Here is a 14,166-nt window from a genome sequence, read left to right as displayed (position 1 = left end):
CAGAGTGGGGAGTGGTTCCCTGGTTCCTGTGCTGGCTGTGACATGGAGAAGGATCCGGCACACGTCAGCTTTGTCTTGCAGTGGGATTTCCTGGAGACAGATGCTGCCGTGCTCAGACCTGCTCCCCTGGCACCTCTTGTCTGGCAGTGCCGCCCTCTCCCTGTCATCCTGCTTGCCTTCCCTGCCTTCTAATAGCTCTTGGAAGTTATTTTTTATTTATTTTTATCTCTCAGTGATTTTGTAGGAGGAAAAACTCATCGAGACAGGGAAGTGGGGGGAGTGGGTTCTTCCCTCCTCTTCTTGCAGGGCTGTTTGGGTTTTTCCTGGAGGGGTGCAGTGGCAGGCAGAACCCTTGGGATGGGCAGCATGATGGGAAGAGCTGCCCCTTCCCTATGGGCAAGCAGGGCTTCAACGAGTCTTGGGCACTCCCAGGGATCCAGGGACAGCCATGGCAGCTCTGGGCACCCTGTGCCAGCCCCTCCCCACCCTCACAGGGAGCAATCCCTTCCCAATACCCCATCCAACCCTGCCCTCTGGCAGTTTGAAGTACCTTTGCTTCTCTTATGTTTATAAAAGAAACCCAACCCACACCCTGGGCTTCAGGTTAATGCCAGATATTTACAGCAGAGGAGGATAAAATTAGCACAAAAGCGAGTGGTTGGAACCTGCTTTTTCCAATGCTGCAACACCAGGAAGAAAATTAAGAGGGGAAAATAGCGTGTGTGGGAAGCCCTGCCTGATGAAGGATGCTCAGGTGCATCCCTGCTCCCAGGTGACCTTATGGGCATTCTCTGTCTTTTAAAATAACTCATCAGTGGTTTAATTTTAGTCTTGGCCTCTTTATTTTGGTTCTATGGCTTTTTGTTTGTAGAGGGCAGAGGAAGGGCCTATTTGTTAACGAGAGCCCATTCATTAATGAGGTGGCTTTTGGGAGATGTCCCCTGGCATGGGGTGGGTCAATGGTCTCTCTCCACTCTGCTGTTGCCTGGACCAAATGGGGCTGATCTCATTAGAGCAGAAGTAATTTTGCTGGGGGAAATGAGAAGAGAAAAAAGAGAAGCATGGACATAGTGCCTTCCCCTTGGTGGGTGAAACGAGCTGTGCTGGACTCGGAGGAAATAAATTGTCATTGCTTTATTTCACCCTGAGTAGCCACCCCAAGGGGCTGGCAGGGCCAGCCAGCCACGCAGGTCAGTGGTGTGGGGAAAATTTCCCTTTTAGGGATTTCTTTCCCTTGCCCCAGTTCCCATCCCTGAAGGAGATGCATCTGGTACTGGCACTGTGTCACTGGTGCTGTGACACCCTGGGTGTTTTGGGGTCCCCCCAGGTGCAGGTCCCAAACTCTGGGGTAGTAGATGAGTCTCCCCTGTGATCCCAAATGCTGCATGGACATAGATGGGTGCTCCCCACAATTCCCCTTCACCTTCCTTTGGCTTTTCTTGGAGCTGCTCTGTGGGAGTCGAGGGGAGGAAAGCGCCTGAGCTTAGAATTAATTGATAACGAAGCACTGACTGTCAGGAAAACAATGGTAGGCTTGAATAAATGGCCCAGCTCTGTTACTTACAGCTTCTGCTGGTATTAAAATGGAGATGAATAATCCCCTTGCCTTTGGTGAGGGGGAGGATTTGGTGGGGAAGCTTCCCATCCATCCTGTGTGCCAGCCCCATGGCTGTGGTGTACAGCTCTGGGAGCTGTCACGAAGGGCTGGGACTCCTGCATCCCCCTCCTGCCTTCAGACTGCCTGGCTTGGAGCGTGCAGGACAGGGAATGGTGCTGCCTTTGGGATCCTATTTGGGATTGTCATCCTGGGTGCTTTATAAGGAAGGCTTCAAGGCTGTGCTGGGACTCCTGGTTTTGCTGCTGGTGATGTTGGCTGGTGGGAGGTGGGATCCCAGCAGCTGCTGGTGGTGGGGCACCTCTGGGAATGACATCCCAGGCACCCCTGAGAGCTGGCATGCTGGCTGCTTAAGCCAGGAGGATTTCCCTCTGCAAGTGCCTGCTGAGCACAGTTTAAATGTGGTGACAACTGTGTGGTAAAGGATATGAGGAGCTGGGAATGGAGGTAAACATCTGGGCCTGCCTGGGGAGGGGGACTGATACAGCCAAAGCTGTGAGAGTTAAAGAAGAGCAACATCGGAGCCTTTCCTGACCCTGGGGAGGCAGCAGCTCTGATCCTCCCCTCCTCATCCAGCAGCCAGGTCCCATTGCAGTTTCCTGCTGCTGTCCAGAAGGCATCTGCTGCTGACTCCATCCCAAGTCCCTCCTGTCCTGCACATCCTCATGGGCTGTCATGGACCGGTACCCTGGGGCACATGGGCATCTTTGTGGTTCCATATCTTCCACCTTCTCTGTCCCTGCTGGCAAAGCTCAGGAGAGGTGGTAAAGGAAGATTAGAATAATGGTATCTCCTTAGTTGGGAGGGGGTCACAGGGAGCATCCAGTCCAACCCCAGACTCCCCACCAACCCCACCCTGGGCATCCCTGCAGCTCTGGCAGCCTCGGGGCCGTGCCCATTCCCTGGGGAGCCTGGGCAGTGCCAGCAGCCTCTGGGGGAAGAGCCTTGCTCTGATCTCCAGCGTGAGCTGCCCTGGCCCAGCTCCAGCCGTGTCCTGGCTGCTGTCCCTGGCCCAGAGCAGAGATGGGAGCTGCCCCTCGGGAGGAGCTGCAGATCCCTGAGCTCTGTCCTCAGTGTCCTCTGCTCCAGCTGAACACACCAAGTGCCCTCAGCCACCCCCTGTATGGCCCCTCCAGACCCTTCACCATCCTCATAATTAACTCCACTCTCTCCCCCTTCTCCCCGCTGCCGCAGGCTCCTACCTGATGGTGAACTCCTCTCAGCACAGCCCGGGCCAGAAAGCTCACCTGCTCTTCCAGGCACTGAGTGAGAATGACACCCACTGCCTCCAGTTCAGCTACTTCATGTTCAGCCGGGATGGCCACAGCCCCGGCACCCTCAGCGCCTACGTCTGGGTCACGGGGGGCCTGGTGGGCAGCGCCGTCTGGAACGCGTCCGGCTCGCACGGCCGCCAGTGGCACCAGGCAGAGCTGGCAGTCAGCCTGTTCTGGCCCAGCGAGTACCAGGTGAGGCCCGGCAGCCCCCCTGGCCCCAGCCTGGACCCCTGGCCACGGGTGACCCCTGTTTGGTGCCGCAGGTGCTCTTCGAGGCGGTGGTTTCCAGCGAGCGCAGGGGGTACCTGGGCCTGGATGACATTTTGCTCCTGAATTATCCATGCTGTGAGTGCCATGGGATGGGATCTGAGGGGGGGTTGCTGCTGGGCTGGGCTGGGCAGCAGGGCTTGGAACTGGTGTCCATTGGGATGGTTTTGGGGAGAGCAGAGGGCCTAATGTCAGGGTGCAGCCTGGTGGCACTTGGGTGTCCTGATGTTACCTGCGCTGGTGGAGCTCCATCTCCTGGGCACCTCTGAGGCTCCTTTTTGCATCTCCGTCCCTATCCCCACTAAAAAAGCTGCAATGTTGCTTTTAGTTTTTATAAAACCTTAGAAAAGCACAGATTGAACACGAGACATGAGTGTCCCCATCAAGAGGGGCCACCCAGGCTGGTGGGGGGTCCAAAATCCCAGACTGTCCCAACACAATGGCTCTTGGGGTCACCTCCTATTTCTTGCAGGCTGGGCAGAAGACCTGCCCCCTCTATCAATCCCATACCCTGCATCTGGCACCAGCACTGTGTGGTGCTGAAGAGAAAGGCTTATCCCTCCCTGGGACACTGGCTGGTTCTGTGGGGGCTGGAACACATTCCTCACTCGGAGCCAGGCTCTGAGGGTGGGCATCAGGCCTGTCCAAAGCTCGGCTCAGCTGTGACATCCTGGGTGGGTTTTTGGGTGGGGAGAGATTTTTGTGGCAGTGCTGCTGTGTGTCTCCTTGGACCTCAGGTCCTTCCTCACCCCTTGCTTTGTCCCTCGGCAGCGAAAGCGCCTCATTTCTCCCGCCTGGGTGATGTGGAGGTGAATGCGGGACAAAATGCCACCTTCCAGTGCGTGGCCGCTGGCAAGGCTGCCGAGGCTGAGCGTTTCCTCATGCAGGTGAGGAATGCTTGTGGTGAATCGGCCGCAGGCAGCCCCACACATGGCTGTCCTGTGGGGAAAACCCCGCTGGACATGGCAGGACAAGGGCGATCCCCCTGCTTTTAAGCAGACATCACGTGGGGACACCCCTGGTGGCTCTGGAGGTGCCACCATGCCCCCTGTGACTCTGTGTGTGTCCTGTGGGCAGAGGCAGAATGGTGAGGTGGTCCCTGCTGCCTCGGTGAAGCACATCAGCCACCGGCGCTTCCTGGCCACGTTCCAGCTGGACGCGGTGTCCAAGGTGGAGCAGGACCTGTACCGCTGTGTCACCCAGTCCCCCCGCGGCGCCGGCGTCTCCAACTTCGCCGAGCTCATCGTCAAAGGTGGGTGAGCTGCCCTCGCCCACTTCTGGGCCATGGTGGGCCACTCCTGCTCTGCTGTGTGCAGAGGAAGGTGGGATGCCTGGAACACGGGGATTGCAGTGTCCCGCTGTGGAAGAGTTGCTAAACATGGACTGTGCAGCAGAAAACCAGAAACTCCCTTTCCTGGTGGCCTTAGATCATTTATTTCTGATTGCGGTAGGTGGGAATTAATTAATTATGGTGAAACTGTGAGGCACCATGCTGGGCTGTGTGACTTATAAAGACAATTAAGGTTTGATCAGATGAAACCCTATTGCAGCTGTTAAAGCCTTCTGAAAGTGATGGAGGGCACAGGCACAGACTGAACTTTGAAGACTGGATGTTGTTGTCCTGTACTTGGGTGACTCCCACGTCCTCTGGGTGGGGAATCTGAGTTTCTGTGCTCTGCAGCACAAATGCCAGAATGGTTTGGGTTGGAAGGGACCTTAAAGCTCATCCAGCGCCACCCCCTGCCATGGGCAGGGACACCTTCCATTCAACCAGGTTGCACAGAGCCTGGCCTAGGACACTTCCAGGGATGGGGCAGCCACAGCTTCTCTGGGCAGCCTGTGCCAGGGCCTCCCCACCCTCACAGGGAAGAATCTTTTCCTAATATCTAATCTAAACCTACTCGCTGTCAGTGTGAGGCCATTTTCCCTTGTACTGTCACTACATGCTCTTGTAAAAAGTCCCTCTGCATCTCTTTTGTAGCCCCTTTCAGATGCTGGAAGGCCATAGTTAGGTCAGCCTAAAGGTTCCCTTCTCCAGCCTAAGTGTGGTGGGTTTGTGTGGGAAGAGACACTGGAAATGTGTCTGACTGCAGGCTGTAAACCATAAAATAAACCTGTGGTTGTGCTGGCTCTGGGGATGCTCCACCTGCCCCTTCTGTGCTCTCTTCCAGAGCCCCCCACGCCCATCGCCCCCCCCCAGCTGCTGCGGGCCGGCTCCACCTACCTCATCATCCAGCTCAACACCAACTCCATCATCGGCGACGGCCCCATCGTGCGCAAGGAGATCGAGTACCGCATGACCTCGGGGCCCTGGTCCGAGGTCCACGCTGTCAACATGCAGACCTACAAGCTCTGGCACCTGGACCCTGACACGGAGTACGAGATCAGTGTCCTGCTCACCCGGCCCGGTGAGGGGGGCACCGGCAAACCGGGGCCGCCCCTCATCAGCCGCACCAAGTGCGCAGGTGGGCCCCATGGCGTCCCTCGGACAGCTCTCCTGGCACCCCGAGCCCTGCCCCTTCCTGTGGTGAGGAGAGGAGCTAACCCAAGGCACCCGTGTGTCTGTGTGTGTGTGCTGTTGGCAGAGGTGCCCCCTCGTTAACTTCTCCCATTCACTCCAGTTAGAGCTAATTAAACTCCCTCCCACTGATGGCACTTGGTCCCTCTTGTCTCGAGAGCCTGACTTGGGTGTGATGACACCACAAGGGCTCTCATGGGGCAGGCACCTTTCTCTGCGTAGCTAGGGCTGCTTGTTGGGCTGGCACCCTGCTTCACCTCTACAGGGAAGGATGAGCGCGTGGGGCAGCTGCTGTCCCTGCAGAGTTGGTGACTGAGAGATGTCCCCAGTGGTGTCCCCAGCCCTATCTGCAGGGCAGCAGCATTCTGTGCTGGGGCTGGTCCCAGTTTTGCAGTCAGGGTTGCTCTCTGCACTCGTCCCTTTTGTCCCTATGGATAAAAGTGTTTTCCCTGATAAGACACATAAATCCATGAGATGTTTGCCACCTCACTCACTTCTCCCCGTCTCTCTTCCCCACAGAGCCCATGCGAGCCCCCAGAGGCCTGGCTTTCTCCGAAATCCAGTCCAGACAGCTGACGTTGCAGTGGGAGCCGCTGGGCTACAACCTGACTCGCTGCCACACCTACACCATGTCCCTGTGCTACCGCTACTTCGTGGGCAGTGGCCACAACCAGACCTTCCAGGAGTGTGTGAAGATGGAGCGGAACGCCAACCGCTACACCATCAAAAATCTGCTGCCCTACAAGAACATCCACGTCAAGCTCATCCTCTCCAACCCCGAGGGCCGCAAGGAGGGCAAGGAGGTGATATTCCAGACAGATGAGGATGGTGAGTCTGCTCAAGGAGGTCCATCATCCACGAAATTGGAACTCTGTAGCTGGTGAGCTGCTGGGGTTTCTCCTGTGGCATGGTGTGCATCCCTGGCTCCTGGCCCATGGGCATGATGGGAATATCTCCTGATCCAAGGGGGAGGTGAAAAGGATCTCACAGCCCCAGAGGTGTACAACAGGAGGTGAAAGAAAGGGGCAGTGATGGTGTTTGGGGAAGGGAGATGCCTGGGGAGCTCAGGGGTTGGATGGGGATGTCACTGTGGACACACTGCCCTCATCCTTGGAGTGGAATTTTACCCCTGACTGGCCCAATGGAGGGTGTGGGTGTTGGCTCATAGCAGCTTCTCAAGCACAGGTCATCCTCACTCACTTGTTATTGGGAACCAAAGCCTGGCAGCTATAATAACAGCAATTAAAACAATTAATACTTTACACTTAGGTAACATCTTTTATCTGCTCGGTTTCTGATGGATTGGGCACTGCTGCATTTCTGGGAAAGTGCTGTTCACCAGGGCAGGTGCAGCTTTTTTTGGCTTCCCTGATGCTCTTCCCTGGTGAAGTTTGCTCTCGGGTGGGGTTGGGTTTGTGCAGAGACCTCTGCAGTGATAAGGCCCCAGTTTCTGGCAGCAGCTTTGCTCCTGTTTTCCACCTGTTCTGGCTGTGCCCTGTTCTGGGTTCCCTGTCACCTGAGTGGGAGGACATCCTTGATGGACGCTCCAGCATTGCTCCAGGACTTCCTGGTTTTGGAATCTCTTGCTCTGGTGAGCCCTTCCCTGAGGATCTGCTCAAGCTGAGGCTGCTGGAGAAGTTGGTTTCCTTTACCAGGTCTGGCTTTACCTGCCCCTCACCCTGACTGCAGCTTGCCATCAGCAGTGCCTGAGTCACTCTGGGCTTTGGAGATCCAGGGGATATGGCAGGAGGTGCAGGACAGAGCTGGCTCCATGTGTCCAGTGCTGCCCATCAGTGACAGGCCACATCAGGGGCTGGCCTCTCCCACTGCTGAGTGTGGCTGGAGCATCCCTGCCTCTCACGGAGTCATCTGTTAAGCAAGAACGGAATTAATCTCCAAAGCACTTTTTAAGCATAAAAAATCAGCAATTAAAGGGACTGAACTGGTAATTGCAAGGGATTGAGCTGCCTCCAGAGCCCCGGAGAACCCCTGAGGAAAAGCCTGCCATGGAATTCCCCTGCACAGCACTTGCCATTACGTGTGCAAAGCTCACTCCCGTCTCCCAGGCTGGAAGGCAAAATCTGAAGAGCTGGAGAGGCGCTGAAAGCAACTCTTTTTTCATCTTCAAAGCCTAAATCCAGCACCTTCCTCTGTACACCAACACTTTCCACATCCTCAACCCTCAGCTTGCCCCAGCGGGGGCACCCAGCTCCGCCCTGCCAGTGGTTTATTTTCCAGCTATAATTGCTCCAGTTGTTCTCACTGGGCTGTGACTGCTCCAGCTGTTTGCTTATGGAATATTAATACAGGAGCTCCAGATGTCTTTTTGCTATACTATAATCACTCCAGCTGCTTTTTCCTGTGCCTCAATTAACTGGGGCTGCTGGCTTCCCCCTTGGATTGAACTTGAGGCTGTGTATACATTCAGTCTTGTGGTGATAGATCTATGGAATCCTCCTACGGATATATGGCAGATACTCCTCACGTGTCTAGCCCAGCCTGCCTGGGAGGATGATGATTTCATCCTAGAACTGCGGGATGAACAGCTGCCCCTGCAAGTAAACCAAGGTGCCGAAAGCTCGTTAATGATAGGACCCTTAATTGTGGTTTATTCTGGCACAAGGCCAGTTTTGGCAGCAGCATCCCCTGGGGCTGCTGTTGGTGGGCTGCGAAGATGCACCTCCCCATCCTGAGTGGTAAACCCTGGTTTGGGGCTGGAAAATCCAAGTAACTGGGCCAAACCAAGGCTGTTGTTTACAGCATCCTTCTTGGACCCCAGGCAGAGCTGTGCTGGGCGTGTGGAAGTGTGCTGCATCCATAGGTTGTCCAGCTGGTGTTTCAGTGCCCCCCATGGATCCAGGTGACCCACAGCTGGAGACTTCATTCTGTGTGTGCATGGAATGATGAAACTCAATCCCATGGACCTGTGGGAATACCAGTGTGATGGTGCTGCAGGGAGCCACTTCTCCTGGGAGCAGGCACGAGCATGCAATGCAACTCAGGATAAATATATATAATTCCATAAATAAATATATGTGTGCAAATACGGATAGCAGAAGGGTAGGTGCACACCTGGGAGCTGTTGTGTGCATCCTTTGCCTCTCTCAACCTGGGATGGAAGCACGATACCTGTACTTGAATATCTATGTATGTGTGTGTATATATATATATGTGAATATGTAGGTATTATAATATTAACATAATATATAAATTATCCTATAGACAATAGCAATGATACAACATATAATAATAGAAAATAAGATGTCATTGTCTATATCATGCAGGCTATATATAATAATAGAAAATAACGTATAATTATATATAGTGTAGGTTCTGTATATTAAAACCCAGTCTCTGTAGGTACACACTTTACTGCCCTACAGGTTTCCGTAATTCTTCCTGAATTTAATAAGCGCCTGTGTACACGTGTAGGACACAGTGCCTCTGATTAAATTAACTTGTAAATCAGGTGGAAACGGCTCGTTTGCACGGTGGGAAGCGCGGGAGGTGATCCCTCTCTCCCAGTCCCGTAATTACACCCGAACAAAAGCTGTGAGAAAAGCCAATCAGAGAGAAGAGCTGCTGTCCCCTGCAAGGTTTGGGAGTGGGGGATGCTGCCGGTGCCTTCCCGAGCCATTGCCTTTCCTCGCTGACCGCCTCGGGTGGAGAAATCCATCATAAAGGAGCGGATATTGATCCTGGCTCCGCTGATTGCCGTCGGTGATTACAGTTATTATTGTGGTGATGTTAATTAGAGGGGAGGCCGGGCCACGTCGAGCCCGGAGCCCGTCTGCATGTGAGGATGTTGCTGCTTGCTGGCAGTGTCTCCACAGGATGCTAATGGCTCTGGGGGGAATTTGGGTTGTGGGGGAAAAGGGACTTTATTCTTTTCCTCATGCTGGAAAGCTTGGGCAACCTGTGCTGCCGCTGGTACTTGTGGGGTTTGTACTGGTGTGGGGACCTCCCCCTCCCATGGCAAAATGTCACCAGTGGGTCCAGGAGCATCAATGCCTTGGGTGTCTCCTGAGGAGCCACCAATCCTGTCTGGTGGCACTGGGTGGAGGTGGGTGACACGGCAAAGGGAGTGTGGTGGCTTGGTCACAGGGCACAACTGCCACAGCCACCTAGAGGGGTATCCTGGAGGATTTCTCCTTACAGACTGGTTTCCAGCTGCATACAAGTACATCTCCTTTCCTTCCCCAGTGCCTGGCGGCATTGCCTCCGAGTCCCTCACCTTCACCCCACTGGAGGACATGATATTCCTGAAGTGGGAGGAACCGGTGGAGCCCAATGGCCTCATCACGCAGTACGAGGTACATCCTGGCTGGTGTGGCACCTGGGGTACTGGGGACATGGGAGGGTCCTGTTGAGGGGTGTGTTGGAGGAGTCTGGGACAACCTCTGCTGTTGGCCATGAGGATTAGAGGTAGCTGCTGCTACTCCTGAGCCCTTTGGCTTTTCCAGTGAACCTCTGCTTTTGTTTCATCTCAAAAAGTCCCTGGCTGCCTCCAGGCTGCCCCGTGATCACCCCCTCCTCTGAATTAGTTGTTTTAATAATCCCTTCTCCACCTGAATCTGGGCCCTGTCTCCTCTCCCACGGCCACGGGCGATGCTGTGCCCTGTCTCTGCAGATCAGCTACCAGAGCATCGAGTCCTCAGACCCTGCAGTGAATGTCCCGGGCCCGCGGCGCACGGTGTCCAAGCTGCGCAATGAGACCTACCACGTGTTCTCCAACCTGCACCCCGGCACCACCTACCTGTTCTCCGTGCGGGCCCGCACCGGCAAGGGCTTTGGCCAGACGGCGCTCACCGAGATCACCACCAACATCTCCGGTAGGTTCCCCCACTCCCTTCCTGCTCCTGGGGCTTCTCCTCCACTCAGGTGTCCTATGGTGGTGTGGAGCCGCTGGCTCAGTCCTGTGGTTTTGGTGACTGGCAGTGTTTTGGTGGCTGGATACTGCCATAGAAAGATGCTCTTGGTGGTGGCAGCTGTGCTGTGAGCCCCCAGGCAGTCCCAGACTGGTGGGTCCCTGTCTGGGGGGCCTGGCTGGCCCAGTGTTGTCTGAGCTCTCAGTGTACGAGCAAGGGATTAATTGGGCTTTGTTAATAAGCTGTGCAGTACTCGGAGCTCTTTGCTCCTGTCCATGGTGTTGCATTAACTGCAGCAAATGGGCCAAACTGAGTGTGAATGGGTGCACTGGGACAAAGCAGCTCAAGCTGGACCCCAGTGGCTGCCAGTGATGGTTTGGGGACCACAAGACTATGCCAGGCATGAGGGGGGTCCCCCACCTTGGTTTGGGGGGTGCTGCTGGGCTGGCTCAGGTGTGCTTCTGCTCTGGGGTGGGGGAAGCTCACACTGTGCCAGTGATTCTGAGTGGTGCTGTTCTTGGGCACATCTCAAGACTGGAGCATTTGGGTCCTGCTGAGGTTGGATCCCACTCTTGGTTTTTTCTCTTGTGCCATACTGGTGTTGGTAACCTCCCTTGTGCACACCCACGGGTTGTCTCTCAACTCTTGAACAAGACATGGAGAGGCTTTTTATTTCATTTGAAATAATTCATATGACACCACTGGGTGATGCCTTGCCCTGGGCAAAGCTGCTCGTGCCTCAGTTTCCCCCTAAGCCGGGGGAGCCCCAGGACTCACCCCAGCTCCTGTTGCAGCTCCCGCCTTCGACTACGGGGACATGCCATCGCCACTGAGCGAGTCAGAGAGCACCATCACGGTGCTACTGCGGCCAGCACAGGGCAGAGGGGCTCCCATCAGGTATGTCAGGGCGAGACCCCAAAATGGGGTGACACAGCAGGGTCCAAGGAAGGGCAGGACCCTTCTTCCCAAAACTAACCTGTGCCTGGCCCTCACCAGCACCTATCAGGTGATTGTGGAGGAGGACCGGCCCAAGAAGCTGAAGCGGGAGCTGGGGGGGCAGGAGTGCTTCCCGGTGCCGCTCACCTTCGATGATGCCATGTCCCGCGGCTCCGTGCACTACTTTGGGGCAGAGCTGCCTGCCAGCAGCCTCACCGAGGCCAAGCCCTTCACCGTGGGGGACAACCAGACCTACAGCGGCTACTGGAACCCGCCTCTGGAGCCCAAGAAGGCCTATCTCATCTACTTCCAGGCCATGAGCAACCTCAAAGGGGTGAGTAGCCCTGGCACCTGGTAAGGGCAGGCTGGGGTCTGGGGGTTGGTAAAAATGGGACAACTTTTAGATTGCCCTACCCTGGGTCACCCTCTGGGTTCAGCCCTGATGTCCTGCTAGGGGGCAGTTGGTGCTCCAGGCCACCCTTATGGCATGTTGAGATGATGGGTGGGTGTCCTGCTCCAGCATCCCTGGGTTGGTGCCTGTCCCCATCTCCGTGCCGATGCAGGGGGGTGGAGTAGCCTAATTTCCCCCACCCACTGCAGTACCAGCCAGGACACCAACAAGCACCAGTGCAGGGCAGCCCCTATTCCTGGGGCTGTTCCTGGGTTGGAGAAGGACTGTTTGGGCAGCCAGAGCTGTGTGTCATTGCTGGGACCCAGTGCTGGCAGGACGGCCAGTCCCAGCTCCAGAGAACTCCTGGGACCTCCCGGGCTGCCCTTCCCTCCCTGCTGCTGCCAGTTCCCTCTGCGGAGCTGCACCCCCTGCACCCACCAGGCTGATTCCTCCAAGTCACCCACAGGACCACCTGGATGCTGTTGGGACCCTTCTTGGCATCACCTGCTCCAGCAGCTCCTGTCCAACCTGCAGGAGCATCCTCATCCTGCACATTTCTGTCCTGCTGCATAGTGGTTACTGAGTCCTTTTCTTTGCTCCGGGGTTGTTCACTCCTCATTTTTTTGTTGTAATTAGAGCCGAGAGGGACAGGGAGGGTCCTGGCTCTGGCTTGCTTGGCACCACTGGTTAATAACTGGTGGCTGATGCTGTGTTACGTCTGTCCTGCTGGGAGGTAATGGATTTATCCCAGCTGCCATCAGATGTTGAAAAAACGCTGGATCGTAGCTGGGGTTTTTCATGGGTTTTGTGCCAGATGAAGCAAGAAGCAGGAGAAAGGAAAAGCTGGAGATCCCAGGGAGAGCAGTGCTGTAGTTGGCCCTGCCCTGGGCATGTGGCATGGGCAGGTCTTGGGCCAAGGGTGGATGGAGCGCATTGGTGCCTGGTGTCTTGAGAGACTGGAGGATGCTTGGAGAAGACAATACTGCCAAAGTGGTGCTTTTTATTTTGCAACAGAAGTTGGATGCATGGAAAAATGGAATATTTTATCTGTACCCATCCCTAAATTGCAAATGTTAAAACTATTGGAGACTTAAGCTGGAACCTTGTGGCAACCTTGGCAGCACATGCAGAGCACCAGGACTGGGGCTTGAAACTTAAGTGGAAAGACAAACCCATGAAGCTCTGGATGACATCCTGGGAGTGTTTCAGCTGTAGCTGGTGGCACATTGGTGACATGTGGACTGGCTGTGTCTGCTGGGTTCTCCATGCTCTTGAGCTTCACCATCCCCTCTGTGCCAGGAGCAGTGGCTCCGGCTAAACCTGGGAGTGTTGGGGACAGATCATTCAGCAGCATCTCTTGGGATGTGGGTCCCCAGGAGCTCTTTGGGTGCCACAGCACAAATCACCCATGGACTCCCTCAATTTGGGGGCCAAAGCACCAATGGACCAGCCTGTGCCCACCCAGCCTCGCTTGGGTGAGAGTGGGGAGCGGAGCCGCTGGGATGCTCATCCAGCACTGACCCCCCTTTTTACCTCCACAGGAAACTCGGCTGAACTGTGTCCGGATCGCTCGCAAAGGTGAGCTCTCCCTTCCCCTGACCCCAGCGAGGCCGCGGCTCCGGCGGTCGGGGCTCTGCCAGTGGGTTTGGACCAGCACTGGTGGTGGTTGGGCTGCATGTGATGGGTTATCCCTGCTCCACCCCACACTCCTTTGTTTCCCACTCTCTTTAGCATCTGGGGTTTTTTTCCCTTCGTTGAATTTTCCTTCCTGATGCTGTTAGTGGGGTGGGGCTGGAATGGTGATGCTGGATGCTGATCCAGGGGTGGATGATGGATGTGGTGGTGGTGTGTGTGATGAAAGATGCACAAAGGGACTGTCCCACCTCACTGGAACTGAGAGAGGGACTTGTCCACAGTCATAGTGTGGCGCTGCAGAGCCCTGTAGTGTCTTGGCTGCATAACTTGTGTTCATGGAGAAATGAGCATCCCATGGGACAAATCCCAGTGTTTTCATGCCTGATGTTGCCAATCCCCTTGGAGTGGAGTGTGGTGTGCGCTCACAGCACCCGTGTCCACCCACCCCTCTGCCTGGCCCTGTCCCCTGGCAGCTGCCTGCAAAGAGAGCAAGCGTCCCCTGGAGGTGTCCCAGCACTCGGAGGAGATGGGTCTGATCCTGGGAATCTGTGCTGGAGGGCTCATCATCCTGATTATCCTGCTGGGAGCCATCATCATCGCCATTCGGAAAGGGTAAGGAGACCTGGGCTGGTGGCTGGTCCTCCCTCCCTCCCTCCCTCCCT

At 55.5% G+C, this 14,166-nt stretch overlaps 1 protein-coding gene across 4 annotated transcripts in view; it reads left to right on the top strand.

Moving 5' to 3' along the window:
* The window catches only part of PTPRU (protein tyrosine phosphatase receptor type U), a 56,754-nt gene that overhangs the window by 18,085 nt on the left and 24,503 nt on the right, over positions 1 to 14,166 (top strand). For all 4 annotated transcript variants that reach the window (XM_039729183.1, XM_039729186.1, XM_039729185.1 and 1 more), the window contains exons 3-14: positions 2,810 to 3,081; positions 3,153 to 3,234; positions 3,928 to 4,043; positions 4,234 to 4,408; positions 5,328 to 5,621; positions 6,194 to 6,502; positions 9,878 to 9,987; positions 10,305 to 10,506; positions 11,337 to 11,439; positions 11,539 to 11,812; positions 13,411 to 13,447; positions 13,978 to 14,116. In XM_039729183.1, coding sequence (XP_039585117.1) covers positions 2,810 to 3,081; positions 3,153 to 3,234; positions 3,928 to 4,043; positions 4,234 to 4,408; positions 5,328 to 5,621; positions 6,194 to 6,502; positions 9,878 to 9,987; positions 10,305 to 10,506; positions 11,337 to 11,439; positions 11,539 to 11,812; positions 13,411 to 13,447; positions 13,978 to 14,116 — 2,113 coding nt within the window. The remainder of the gene's footprint in view (positions 1 to 2,809; positions 3,082 to 3,152; positions 3,235 to 3,927; positions 4,044 to 4,233; positions 4,409 to 5,327; positions 5,622 to 6,193; positions 6,503 to 9,877; positions 9,988 to 10,304; positions 10,507 to 11,336; positions 11,440 to 11,538; positions 11,813 to 13,410; positions 13,448 to 13,977; positions 14,117 to 14,166) is intronic.

This window comes from Passer montanus, unplaced genomic scaffold (assembly GCF_014805655.1).
Source record: "Passer montanus isolate IOZ18808 unplaced genomic scaffold, ASM1480565v1 scaffold68, whole genome shotgun sequence".
Classification (NCBI taxonomy): Eukaryota; Metazoa; Chordata; class Aves; order Passeriformes; family Passeridae; genus Passer; species Passer montanus.
Note: the sequence above shows the minus strand (reverse complement) of the source record. Positions and strands in the feature narration are given on the sequence as shown.